Genomic DNA, 14,880 nt, shown 5'->3' with positions numbered 1-14,880 from the left:
CTGGGGATCGAGTCCTGCTTTGGGATCCCTGTGAGAAGCCTGCTTACCCCTCTGCCTGTGTCTCTCATGAATAAATAAATAAAAAATCTTTAATAAAAAGAAAAGAAGAATGAGTCTCAGAATTGGGTGAAGGCTTATATGGTGAGGCATAAATACTAGTGATCCGTAGTACTATCACAAAGTTAATTTGCTAAGGGAACCTTGGATATGTGTATTAGCCGTCTTGACCGTGGACAAGGTTTTGGAGAAAGTAAGAGTTTTTGGTTTTACTCAAGAGAGGTGATTCCATCTGAAAGTAAATGTTGTTCTCCTGTTTTTTCTTTTAGGGTATTGTCATTGGAACAGGAGAAAATTCTGAATTTGGAGAGGTTTTTAAGATGATGCAAGCAGAAGAAGTAAGTACTTAGTTGTGTTAATGATATTTTAATTTCAAATCTAAAATTCTCCATTGTAAGTAGAGGGACAGAAAATATTGGTGGATTATTTTATGTACTGTTGAAAGTAGTATTTTATTTGGAGTATCACTCAGTTGTCTGTTTTTAGAAACGTAATTAGAAAGACTGTATTTGAAAGGGCTTGAGTTGACATTGCTAATATGCTAAAACATTTTGATGTTCATTGTTTATAGGAGAAAAAGGTTTATAGCCAATTATTTATAGGGCCTATTCTTTTTAAAAATTAGCTTTATCATATTAATTTTAAAAATTATTAAATAGTATATTTGTCTTGTTCAAATTCCCAACTTTATATAATTCCAAGTAATGGGGAAAAAATTGCAAAGTAAAATAACCTGGAAGATACTCTTGTTTAAGGATATTACAGATTAGTTCTCCCATTGAAAGTACTTCCTTATGTATATAAAAGGAAGTTGCATTCTACAAATGTCATATTCTCTCCAAATCATCTGGATTTCTCAGGTAACCTGCCAAGATTCCACTATGTGATGCAGTGTGTAAAGCCATTCCCAGAAGCTTGGCAGTGAAGGAGTGCTAGAGAAGGGAGTTAGCAGTAGCAGATCAGGGAGCCAACTGGAGGAAAAGACTTGGATTGTAAGCTTGTTTGTGGATACAGAAAGGAGAAGATTGGAAAAGTGAGGGGGCAGTTGATGGTAATAAAGTCCTGGAGAAGCTGATCGGGAGAATAGGCTTCTTCTCAAAAATAGGCATGAGGAGCATGATGGACCCTTTCAAATAAACAAGCTTTTAAAAGTCTCAGCCTTAGTTTCCTCATAAAAGGAGTAATACTTACCAAGAGAGAGTTGTGTACATCATGGGTATATTAAGAACGAGCATGAAAAAAAAAAAAAAAAAAGAACGAGCATGAATATGTCAAGCACTTAGCGGAGTCCCTGGCACCTAGTGTATTTCACTAAATTTAGATCATTGCACTCTTCTCCAATTTGTCAAGGCACCAAAAACCCCTCTGCAGAAGAGCATGGACCTTCTAGGAAAACAGCTTTCCTTTTACTCCTTTGGTATAATAGGTAAGAGAAGAGTGAGTATGTATATCTCATCTATTTACTTATTTACTTAGGTTTTTAAAATTGTTTAATTTTTTGAGTGGGAAGGGGGAGTTTAGCTAGATGCATACATTTATTCATTTAATGAATTTTTAGATTGCTACTACTTTTTAAAAAATATAAAACTAGTCCCCAACTATTGTCCTTTTCTACAAAGATAAGTTAGAACTCTCTGTAATTATTATAGTCAATGAGCATTTCTGTAAACATTTTAGTATTTGTCTTTCTCGTTTTCAACAAAATGGATAGTATGATTCATAGACTACTTTTCCTTTTCTGTTTCACATTTTCTTCATAAGCACCTTGTCATTAAATAGATGCTCATTGAATTGATGTCATGAAATAGGTGGTTGTATAGTATTCCATTATGTAGGAAAAAATATCTTAGAACTCTTGTAGACATTTCTGTTTTTTGAGTTTTTAAAATTATATAAATGATTCTTCAGTGCAGGTATCTTATTAAATTCTTAAAAGTAAAATTATTGGATCAGAGATTATCCACGCAAGTTTTAGATTTTTGACATGTTTGCCATGTTTTTAAAGTTTTTGTTTCATATTGCCAAATAATATCTTTCATCAGCAAGGCAGAGTTATTTCTCTTCCAGCACCCTTGCCCGCTTTGTTGTCATGAACAGATGAATAAAAGACTTCTCATTATTTTATTTCACAATTCATTATAGAGAAACTGAGCACTTTTGTCATTGTGTGTATGGGTCCTTTTTATTTTATGACTTGCAGTCTGTTTATCTTATCCCTTGAGTCTTAGGTTGGTAACAGCTCTTCATATAATTAGGATATCCATCCTTTTGTTAAATATTTTCCTCCCAAATTTTAAATTCCCTTAAGGGATAAATAAAATAAACTTAGTACAGGATAGAGTTGTAATTGAAACATCTTTGTGTCCTGAGATTCTGATATAACTGTACTATTAACAATATCTGCAATTATAGTTTGTCTTTGTTATCTTCGTAAAAGCTGTCCCAACTCCATGTTGTGGAAAGTGTTTATGTTTATATCTATTTAAACATCAATCTACTACTTTAGTTTTTATCTTTGACACTTAATTTTACTATTTAGAATTTATTTTAGTATAAGACTTAAGGTAGAGTTCATAACATTTTTACTCAAAACTTAATTATCCCAATACCATTAATTCTATAGTCTATTCTATATTCACTGAGTTGAAATGACATCTTTATCATACATTAAACACTTGAATCAGTTTTGGAGTCCTTGCACCTTTAATTTTTCCATGCTATTATTTTATTTTATTTTATTTTATTTTATTTTATTTTTTTTAAATTTTTATTTATTTATGATAGTCACAGAGAGAGAGAGAGAGGCAGAGACACAGGCAGAGGGAGAAGCAGGCTCCACGCACCGGGAGCCCGATGTGGGATTCGATCCGGGGTCTCCAGGATCGCGCCCTGGGCCAAAGGCAGGCGCCAAACCGCTGCGCCACCCAGGGATCCCCATGCTATTATTTTAATTATTCTTGTTAGCCTAATGTTTCAAAATCAGTAATACAGCTTTAAGTTAAAGCAGACTTGTTATGCAGTTTCAACTAAATTATTTAAATATTAATTCTGTTGATCCATCTGTCTTCATCATAAAGTAGAAGGTAGAAAAGTATTTCATTCCTCATTTTTAACTAGTGTGTATATATTCTCATACTCCCTTAATTATTGCTGTTTATTTTCCAGAATTTATAGGGAATTTGATAAATCTAAGGGCATGTAGCCAATTAAATCTCCCCAGTTATACTAATGCTGTACTGTGAAACTGTCTCACATTTAATGATAGAAATCTTTCAACTTTATGATTACCTGGTTTGAATATAATTCATTGGGCATATTTTTTGTTGTTGTTGTTGTGATAGAGGATAAAGGTCAAGATCAAAATGAAAGGTCTGCAGGCTTTTTTTTTTTTTTTTTCTTTAGCCTTTGGTCCATACCAAAGTATTTTCAACATTCTCTGATGGAAATACTCAACTCTGCCATCAGCAGGAAAGCAATCGTAGAAAATACATAAACAAATGGATGTGGCTATGTTCCAGCAACCTTTTTTTTACAAAAGCATGAAGGAGGCCCACAGATTATAGCTTCCCTGGTATAGTTCATTGGACATAATTTCTCAAGAAAGTATTGGAAATAGGATCTTAAAGAGTCACAATCTAGATTATGATTTTGTAGTTGTAGAAAGATGAAAAAAAACTTATTTAAATGTTTATATTGACCTAGAATACAATCTTGATGCTGTGCTTTTTTCTCACAAAACCAGTGGTACACTCTGTGCCCCCTTTATTTCAGAGAGAAAGATTAAAGCAGAGAGTATTTTGTTTGGTTTATGTTAATTGATTTTATTTGTACATGCCATAAAAGTAGTAATTTTTTAATGTTAATGGAATTTTAGGTATTTTATGTAAGCTCTATCACTCTGAGCCAAGTCCTAAATATTCTTTTGTTTGCAGTACAAACTTTATATGTACTGCTTGGATATTTAGTTATGAGAAGTAAAGTCCCAGGGTTTATTTTTGCAAAGCTGATAATAAATAGAAGACTTGTGTGTCTTACTCTACCCCCGCTCCCCCTGCTGTATGAAAATACTGCTAATATTTTCTTATAGTGGGAATCCTCAGATACTGCTTTAAGGGAGGGTGGCAGGAATGGCAATAGAAGGTATAACTCTGTGTGTGTGTGTGTGTGTGTGTGTGTGTGTGTGTGTGTTATGTAGCATTAACTTTAAGCAGCATTAGTTTGATCACTCCTGCTTAATGGATTTTTGTAAAATCTTGTAATTGTGATCTGATGCACTTTATTATTTTTTTTGTTTTTTTTGTTTTTTTGTTTTTTGTTTTTCTTTTTTCTTTTTTTTTCTGATGCACTTTATGTCAAGGGACTTCTTTGGCTGTGTCCTCAGCTTGTTATTCTATCCCATCTATACTTATGTGATTATAGATAAAAGGGAAAAATAGCTATTTGATTCTGTTCCAGGTATCATCATGTTGGTTGGCTGGTTACTAGGAAAAGATATCCTGGAAATGTTTACTATTAGTGTAAGGTGAGTTCTGATCATTTGTTTATAAATTAAAATCTCTTTTCCCTCTATAATTTCTCTGAGAGGCATAGGTTATATTCTATTATGGAAGTATTATACGAGCATAAAAGAGTATAGTGTCTCTAATTAAATACTTCAGAATTCATATATTGAAATGAATTCTAGGAAAATGAAAACCTACATATATAGCAGTGAATAAAACCTGTACAGGATGTCTGGTATTATCAGTCCACTATTGCATTTTTATATATAAATAGACAGTTAAGGATTGTGTAACTGAAAACTAGCAGCATGAAAGAGAAAGACCATAATAATAGAAATTGAATAGTCAATCTCAGAGGAAAACAGAAGATTCAAGAACTAGCAGAAAAATGAAAACTAGAAAGCATTTGTGATACACATGCATTCACGATATACAGATTATTGCAGAAGAGAGAACAAAAAGTTTTTAGAAATTGTGATTTTTATTGCTGAAATTGAAAATAGAATTTAAGGGCTATAATATTAAAGCCAAAGAGGACTCCACAAAAATAGAGCAAAATGTCTAAAACAGAATGAAGAGAATAATTTAATAAATACCATATCTAACCGATAGGAGTTTTAAAAGAGGTAAGAAGAAATTATATAAGAAATGATACATAAATATTTTTCAATCAGAAGCAAAACATGAAATTTTTATAGTTTGTATGGATTATGTAAATGCCCAGCAGGATGGAAAAAACTCCCAACCTAGGTGCATCATTATTAAATTAAACAAGTTAGGTCTTCTATAGAGGAAAGATAATTAGACTGGTATCAAACTTCTCATCAGCAGCTGCAGTTTCCATCATAGGATCTTTTTAGACTACTAAATTCACAAGACTTTCATGGTCACAATTGGTACCTGTGCCCTGAACAGCGGGGCAACTTAAGGCAGCACTCCTCTGAGAGAGTCTGTGCAGCAATTCAGCTTCAGGTACAAGAGATTGGGATGACCTTATGTGTGGGCGAGCTACCCTAGGTTAAAATGTTTCATTGTCCGTGGGAGCCAACATCTCTGGAAACATATACTTTCCAGGGTGCTTGCAAGAAACATGTCCGGTTATAAGAGTCACCTACACTCAGGAAATCCAAAGTGATGGCTTCCTGTAAAATAATTAGAATTCTTAATATTCCATAGACAGTCAATCAGGAGATCCCTTTATCAGAAGTAGTGTTGCCTAGCAACATAGTTGACATAACTACCCTTACCAGGTCACTAGGGGAAAAGAGCTAGGGATTTAATCAAATGCAGAAGGGAAAAGGATTTTATTAACCCTTCCTCCACAGTAACATTGGATTACATTAGAGAACAGTAGGGCAGTGCTATCAAAGTACGAGGGGAAGGGATTTTAAGTCTAAATCTAGACGGAGACAAGGTATCAATCCAGTTAGTTAAAAACAGATAAGCAAGTAATCAGAAAATTTATTCCTTCTCTGTCCTGTATGAATTCTAGCAAAACAAAGATGATAAAAGGAAAATGGTGATGGATGGGATATAAGTAAGAGTGAAACTTACCTAGGCATCTAGGGAAAAGAAATCCTGGATGACAGCTGTATTGGAGTAGAAAGTAATAGTTCAAATATTAGAACAAAAACAATTAAAAAAAAGTCAAATGTATTATAAGGACTTGGTAGGTTGAATAAGGTTAAAACATATTTGTGATAGGATGAAGCAGTGTATCTTTTCCCCTAAAGGGGCAAACATACAATTTAAAACTCTTGGCTTCAATCTTGGGTTGCATACAAAATAAATTTAAAATGGGGTATGAGTTTGAGATATTAAACATAATCATATTATCTATTAGACTCATTTTTAGATTTTTAGTATTTTTGAGGGGCAGTTCTGTTTGTGAAGGTTGACATATCATGATTTTTATTCCTACTTCAAGGTCTTACAAAGGACAAAGCGTTAAACATTTTTTTTAATAGAATAAAACTCATTCTACTTTGCAATTATGGATCCATTATCCTTTCATAAATCTAAGTAAGATATATTATGGGATCTTTAGTGACCTTATTTTTCTTGTGTCTTGAAACATTTTGTTATTTCATTATCCTATTAATTATTTTAATAATTATTTCCAACTGTCCTAAAAATGAGTAAAACAATAAGAATGCAGAATGATGACATCACTTATAAGGTTGATGTAATAGCATTATTCTGTTATCCTTTAATTTTTTCATTATGTTGCTCAGTATTACATCATCATTTACAAGTATAAAAGGGGTCTGGAGATACAGTCATTATAGTTGCCTTTTTTTCTTTCCTATTCATTAAAGTTAGCAATCATTATTTTTTCACTTTTCACCATAATGGCAAAGAATAATTGATAGAAGAATTACTGGGTGAACCAAAAGATGGAAGCAAAGAGACAAAGAGCCACCATACACTCTAATGATGAGGGTGAAATTTAATCAAATAAATGAAATCTTAATACTATGAATCTTTGGATGGCAGTCTAGGTTTTCTGAAATTCCTGAACTAATGAATGAATAGTTTATTTCTAAGGACAAAAAAGGAAGGACAGGTATTCCCTTTCAGTTAGTCGTTCTACAGCAAGGAATTCATCATGCAGTTTTTTTCCAACAAGAACCTAGACCACCCATTTTTGTTAAAAGGATGTGTATGGCAGTTTTCTTTAATGTTTTATAATATTTGTTTACCAACTTTTTACTTTATACCATTTATAAGTGGAGAAATACCAAAGGCTGGTATGAATATAAAAGTGATTAAAAGGAAATAGATGACAGAAATGAAAAGCTTAACTGGACTTATGTTATTGGTATTTATAAGTCTAAAAACTATGTTACTAAGACAATAACTGTTCTCTTTTCAACAGAATTATGAACCATCCACATTTTCAAAAGTTGTTGCATTTTGAAGACACAAATGCAAAAAGTGAAACCAGAATTGATAAGCCTATAACCTGTTGGAAATATTTTTTGAATTTGAAATTACTTTTTGTAAAGTGAATATATTCCAGGCTGTGTTTAGTTGCATCCAAAGGACATTGCTCATTTCAGATATACCTTCAAATCCAGGAATATAGTTTGAGGTTAAAATTCAAAGTTAGTTAATTCATTCATTCATTTGTAAGAGACCTACAGAGAGAGGCAAAGACCTAGGCAGAAGGAGAAGCAGACTCCATGCATGAAGCCCTATGTGGGACTCGATCCTAGGACTCCGGGATTACGCCCAGAGCCAAAGGCAGACACTCAACCGCTGAACCACCCAGGCATCCCTAAAATTCAAAATTTCAAATGAAGTTTTTCACAATCCATTTTATTCCTCTGCAAATTGTTCATGAAGTGACTTAAAAACAAAAGAATGGAATGGTCCAATAGATCTAGATTGTAAATGATGATGCCTATTTTTCTTGATATAGTGAGGGTTAATGTAAGCATAAGAAAAGAGGATTCTGTTTCAGCATAGAATAGTTCAAAAGAGAGAAGGAAGTATTAATGGTAGCACATATTTCTTTGGAGCCCAATATAGGGCTTGAACTCATGACCGAGATTGAGACCTGATCTGAGATCAAGAGTCAGACACTTAACTGATGGAGTCACCCAGGTGCCCTGATAAACACGTATTTTTTGACTCTTTCAGTGTAGACTATTTGGACAATGGTATTACGTCATCCATTGGCTTTCAGATTTTAGAATTAAGCTGTAAACAGCGTGAAAAACTTAAAAAATGCTTATGGAACAGCATGCTAATGATATCAAGTTAGATGATGCTAAAGAAAAAATAGATAATAGAGGTTGATGAGTAAAAGCAGTGGATGCAGCAACATTAGAATGAAGAACAAGAATGCATATGTCCTTAACTGTAGGAGAGTTGGAGCTAATATATATATATATTTTTTGGAGCTAATATTTGTACTGGGATAAAAAATAGACTTAATTTGACTTTTTAAAAAATTGCAAAGGGAAACAATGAAGTAATTAATCTTTTGTTAGAAAATACACATACCACGAAATTTACCATTTAAAAATGTGCAATTCGATGGAATTAAGTCCATTCATAATGTACAACCACAACCACTATCGAGTATCAGTACTTTTCATCCCCCCAAAAGAAAACCCTGTGCCCATTGGGCAATCACTCACCATTCTTTCTTCTCCCCAGCCCTTGGCAACCACTAACCTGCTTTCTGTTTCTATGGATTTGTTTTATTGTTAATATTTCATATAAATGGAATAAAAATATGTGTCTTTTGTGTCTGGCTTCTTTCAGTTAGCATAATGTTTTCAGGGCTCATTCATGTTTTACATGTATCAGTACTTCATTTCTTTTTATGGCAGAATAATACTTCATTGTATAGGTATGCCACAATTTCCCATTTATCGGTTGATGGACATTACTGTGATCTTTTGGCCATTGTAAGTATTGCTGCTATGAGTAGTCATGTATAAGTTTTTGTTTGAATATCTGTCACTGCTATCTGCACTTCTAGATAAGAAAACTAAACTACAGGAGTGGAGCAATAATTGCTCAGAGTCAAAGAGGTAAAATTTGGTGAAGCCTTGGCTATAAATCTAGGCAATCTGATGTCACAAACGTACATTCTTCAACCACTACACTTAACCTGGCAGCTAGTAGGTATCCCATAAATGTTAATTAGCTTTCCCTTCCTCTTAATTTTTATTTAAGTATTTTTTTATTACAGTATTAACTTTGTATTTTTATTAGCCTCTGTTTTAAGTAAAAGCTAATTGAAATTATTGCTGTAGGTACTATTTAATTTATACTTCAATACTAAGTATATATTGATTACAGTTTGGCTGTGGCAGCAATTCCTGAAGGTCTTCCCATTGTGGTCACAGTGACTCTAGCCCTTGGTGTTATGAGAATGGTGAAGAAAAGGGCCATTGTGAAAAAACTGCCTATTGTTGAAACTCTGGGTAAGTATGTGGTAATACAAGCATACTTAAGCAATAGTGTGCTAGTTTACATCAACAGTGAATCATCAGGTTGCAACAGTTTTTTTTGTCTGAGAGGCTAACATAGTGATATTTGACTTGTGGCAAAGTTAAGTATGGTTTTCATGACCAGAAAAGGTAATTAAAAATGTGTATCATTCAAGACTGGGGACTTTCAGAGAAATCTGTGTCATGGAATGTTCTAATGCTTAAATTATGTAAAAAAGAAATCCATATATAACAAATGAAACCTTGGAATAAAATTAATAGAATCTTCTTCTTTTGACATCTCAAGATAATTATCATAGATCCTAGAAATCACACTCCAGCTGAATTTGCTGATAAGAACAGTAAATATACAACAGTTGCTAAATGTTGCTACAACAAAACTTTATGCTGTGAAATTTCTTTTTTTTTTTAAATTTAGGAATCCAAAAATACTGAATTTCATTTTTTAGTTTGCATTATACTATTGAGAAGGCAAAATACTTAAAAATACTGAAAATTTATATGGGTTTATATTTAAGTACCCTTAACACTTTAGAAAATGTATTATGTAACATTATAATATAAAGCTAATACTGAGAAGCTTTGTAGAAATTCAACTGCAAGTTAATAAGGAAAAGTCATCATTTATCACTATTTTTTAATTTTAATTTCAGAACTTAATGGTGAAAAGCACAATGAGAGAAAATAGAATTATCAGTGAGCCTAATTTGTGTAAAATTTAGAGAAGTAGGACAGGCTTCCAGTGTTTTTAATATAAACTTGTTTATTTCTTCCTGACTCTTTTGATGACGTGTAATGATTTATTCTATAGGCTGCTGTAATGTGATTTGTTCAGATAAAACTGGAACACTGACAAAGAATGAAATGACTGTTACTCACATATTTACTTCGGATGGTCTGCATGCTGAGGTACTCTATAGATTTTTTCCTTTTTTAACAACTGTATTTCTTTGTTAAGAAACTTGGTGTTTAGACATTCCTAACCATTCTAGTGTCTTATCTTCAAAACGGCTATAAATTCATCACCAGCAGAGCCTTTTCCTTGTGCTACTGGTCTTGATCCCACTTCACTTGTACACTCCATTTGTACCATCCAGAAACTTTGAATCATCCTTGGCACCTGTCTTTTAATCACTCCTACAGCCGTTTGTTACCAAACTTTTATTTTTGTTGTCTATGCAGCTTGAGGGGTCTTTTAGAACCAAATATTAGCAAGTCACTCCCAAAACTAAGATGTTTTAGTGGCTTTCCATTGTGACCAGGATCCTGACGTATGGCCTCTCAAGGCCCTTACATATTTTGTTCCTTATTTCTTTCTTTATCCTTACATATTCTACTTTGCTTTCTGGGCACCAGATACACAGATTTATGATTCTTTCAGTGTAGCAAAATTCCTCCTATTTCAGGACTTTTGCTGCTATTCTCACTGTGTATAGGACAGTCTATTACCTCATCCTTTGCAACTTAGTTCCAACCCCACTTTTTCTTTCTTTCTTTAAATTTATTTATTTATTTATTTATTTATTTATTTATTTATTTATTTTTAAGCATATAGCTTTAAAAAAAAATTTTTTTTAAAATTTATTTATGATAGTCACAGAGAGAGAGAGAGAGAGAGAGAAAGAGAGAGGCAGAGACACAGGCAGAGGGAGAAGCAGGCTCCATGCACCAGGAGCCCGATGCGGGATTCGATCCCGGGTCTCCAGGATCATGCACTGGGCCAAAGGCAGGCGCCAAACCGCTGCGCCATCCAGGGATCCCTCTTTCTTTAAATTTAATTAACATGCAGTATATTATTAGTTTCAGAGGTGGAGTTCAGTGATTCATCAGTCTTATATAACACCCAGTGCTCATTACGTCTTGTGCTCTTAGTCCATCATCCTCCCACATCTCTCCCCTCTTACCTATGATTAAGAGTCTCTTATGTTTTGTCTCCGTCTTTCATTTTGTCTTGTTTTATTTTTCCATTCCTTCCCTATGCTCTTCTGTTTTGTTTCTTAAGTTCCATATAGGAGTGAAATCATATGATAATTATCTTTCTCTGACTTATTTCTCTTAGCATGATGCCCTCTAGTTCCATCCATGTCCTTGCAAATGGCAGGATTTCCTTTCATTTTAATGCCTGAGTAATATTCCATTGTATATATACAAGGGATATATATATATATATATATATATATATATATATATATATATATATGCAGTTTAGCGACAGATGTTCATCTGTCGATGGACATCATCTGGGCTCTTTCCATAGTTTGGCTATTATGGATATTGCTGTGATAAACATTCAACCCCACTTCTTTAAAAAAGCTTTGCTGGCTGCCCAGAACTGGCCTTAGATATTGTTTTCATAGAACTTGATGCCTCTTGGTTTTTAGCCCAGGTAAACTTTTCTGTTCCTCTTTATACTATTTAAGTTTTTTTTTTTTATTTTTTTTATTTTTTTATTTATGATAGTCACACAGAGAGAGAGAGAGGCAGAGACACAGGCAGAGGGAGAAGCAGGCTCCATGCACCGGGAGCCCGACGTGGGACTCGATCCCAGGTCTCCAGGATCGCGCCCTGGGCCAAAGGCAGGCGCTAAACCACTGCGCCACCCAGGGATCCCTATTTAAGTTGTTAATAGAGCAGAACTAAGTTGCCCAACACAGGGCCTTCCTCATAGTAGTAAATACGTGTGGGAGGAGTAAATTAATAGATGAATTACTTCATTTTAAAAATAATATTTTGGCAGTTTCTTAAATACATGTCATTCTATGTGTATTGGTTAATTTTGAAGCTAGGTAAGGACAAGTTCTAGTCTAACCCCAGTCTTAACAGGCTTTCTAGCTAATATGTTCGTTGACACTACTTAAGAAGGGTACCATATTTTAAATTATATTTGCATCCAATTCACTGTATCATTAGACAAATTGACAGAAGTTGTACTTAAGTTTATTTAATTCCATTTTATGTAGGATTTAAAATAATAATATTGATATTTAGAGTGTTAGATTTGGTTAAGGATACCCAATATGGTGTGTGTTGATGATTTAGAGTCATTGGGGTTTAACATGTGCTTGCATAGTTCAGGAGTGGAAAGTAGGGTATAATAAATTTCTGGGTTTTTTTTAAAGATTTTATTTATTTATTTATGAGAGACAGAGAGAGGCAGAGACACAGGCAGAGGGAGAAGCAGGCTCCATGCAGGGAGCCCAACGTGGGACCCAATCCCTGGTCCCCAGAATCACAGTCCGGGGCTGAAGGTGGCACTAAACCTCTGAGCCACCCAGGCTGCCCAGTTTCTGTTGTTTTAACCCCATACTTCCATATGTCAAGCATTAGCTGTTTGTTAATTTCTCTCTAAACTCTGTCTTATTTTTGCTGTGAAATTCAACTTTTGTTTGGCTTAGTTCTAGCCATATGGAATAAGTATCTGGCTTGTCTGTACCTCTGATTTTTAAAACTGGCATGTAATATACTATGTTAAAGTAGTTTCTAAGTGCTAGGATAAATCATGTAATGTTACTGAGCCTAGCCTGCATATTTGCCAAAAGAATTCTGCTTTTTTTCTGGGTCTCAGGTTTGTCACAAATGTTAGATATGGAAATGGAATTGAATTCTTGGAAAATTGAGTATGTTTATAGATGTAATGTTACATAAATTTATTTTTATTATTATTATTTTTTAATGTTACATAAATTTAAAGCTCACTTATGTTTAGAGATTTTCATGGTTTACTCTTTTATAGTGTATTATAAGTAGAAACAATATAAATTTATATTAATTGTATTAGTATATTTCTACTTAAAATGTGCTATACATTGTTATATTTATTATAATTTAATATATAATATATTATATATTAAATTAATATATTAAATACAATATAATTATATTTATTATAATTAATTATTCATATAATTAACTATAGGTTTGTTATTACGGTGAAAATTAGAATCTAGATTTTATTTTTTTAGGGAGAGAGAGAGCACGCACAAGCAGCAGGGGTGAATGGCAGAGGGGAAAGGAGAGAATCCCAGGCAGGCTCTGTGCAGAGCTTGAAACCTGACTCAGGGCTCAGTGTCATGACACATGAGGTCATGACCTGAGCTGAAACCAAGAGTTGGACACTTACCCAACTGAACCACCCAGGAACCCTGGAATCTATATTCTTTTAACTATTAAAAGAATTATGTATTAAAAGCACATGTTCTTTTAGACATGTGCTTTTCTAGGTATATACATTAATAGCATCAAGATGTATAAAATGAAATGACACAAGTCATCATCGTTTTTGGCTTTCATAAATATTATCACTGTCTCTATGGATTGATTTATTGACCTCACTGTATGTTCCTTAGGTTACTGGTGTTGGCTACAATCCATTTGGGGAAGTGATTGTTGATGGTGATGTTGTTCATGGATTCTATAACCCAGCTGTTAGCAGAATTGTTGAGGTAAATACTTTATTCTCTAAGAAGGTGATTTTTCATAATGACTTAGAACACAGTGATGGGTTCATAGTCTCTGTATATTTCTCTTAGGCGGGTTGTGTATGCAATGATGCTGTAATTAGAAACAACACTCTAATGGGGAAGCCAACGGAAGGAGCCTTAATTGCTCTTGCAATGAAGGTATGTGTTTGATTTCTTTGACATATGAGACATCACTTTCACAAGAGAATGTGAGGTCATCAATTTCAGTATTACAGGTTTTTAGGTTTAGAATGAAGAAGACTCACAATATTTTATTGTTTTTATTGCCCCAAAATGGTTTGTGAACCATTTTTATTATTCTTGAAATACAGAGCTGATAAAAATAAAGCCTTTTCAACATAGCTTTATCTCTTACATTCAAGAAACAAACTAATGACCAGTGATTGGATTTCTTATGAGTGAATGTTCTTATAATATTTTCCGTAATATTTAGAGTTTTGTGTGGAAGGCTTTCTCAATGTGTGTAATGTTGAAGTGCTAACTTTAAAATGAGTGAAGACAACATTCTTTAAGTATTTCCATGTGAAGATATTAAGGACATCATGAGAAATCAGCTTTTCTTTCTCTTCCTATTTCCTTCATTATCAATTTCTTAAAAGGAGTATAGAATTAGAATGTGTTGGAGAGAGAGGGTGCTGTTTTCTGTGACCCTTTCATTTATCCCAATTGATGGCCTCTTCTAAGTCTTATATTTGATTAGATGAAAAACCTGAAGTCCACTCTGTCACTCCCATAACAAAAATTAAAACTCTTACTTTTAAGAGCAGTCTTAGAAAATTTTGAGACTTGTGTGAAATAGGATATCTCTAAATGAAGTTGTTTGAATTGAAATTTAATATGGAAATGTAGGTTATTATATTAAATTTAATA

General features: G+C 33.4%; 1 protein-coding gene across 5 annotated transcripts in view; it reads left to right on the top strand.

Moving 5' to 3' along the window:
- ATP2C1 (ATPase secretory pathway Ca2+ transporting 1) overlaps positions 1 to 14,880 on the top strand; it is a 138,272-nt gene that overhangs the window by 74,965 nt on the left and 48,427 nt on the right. For all 5 annotated transcript variants that reach the window (XM_077865198.1, XM_077865202.1, XM_077865199.1 and 2 more), the window contains 7 exons: positions 327 to 395; positions 1,408 to 1,483; positions 4,513 to 4,579; positions 9,378 to 9,502; positions 10,341 to 10,438; positions 13,876 to 13,971; positions 14,059 to 14,148. In XM_077865198.1, coding sequence (XP_077721324.1) covers positions 327 to 395; positions 1,408 to 1,483; positions 4,513 to 4,579; positions 9,378 to 9,502; positions 10,341 to 10,438; positions 13,876 to 13,971; positions 14,059 to 14,148 — 621 coding nt within the window. The remainder of the gene's footprint in view (positions 1 to 326; positions 396 to 1,407; positions 1,484 to 4,512; positions 4,580 to 9,377; positions 9,503 to 10,340; positions 10,439 to 13,875; positions 13,972 to 14,058; positions 14,149 to 14,880) is intronic.

Source organism: Canis aureus, chromosome 22 (assembly GCF_053574225.1).
Source record: "Canis aureus isolate CA01 chromosome 22, VMU_Caureus_v.1.0, whole genome shotgun sequence".
Lineage (NCBI taxonomy): Eukaryota > Metazoa > Chordata > Mammalia > Carnivora > Canidae > Canis > Canis aureus.
Note: the sequence above shows the minus strand (reverse complement) of the source record. Positions and strands in the feature narration are given on the sequence as shown.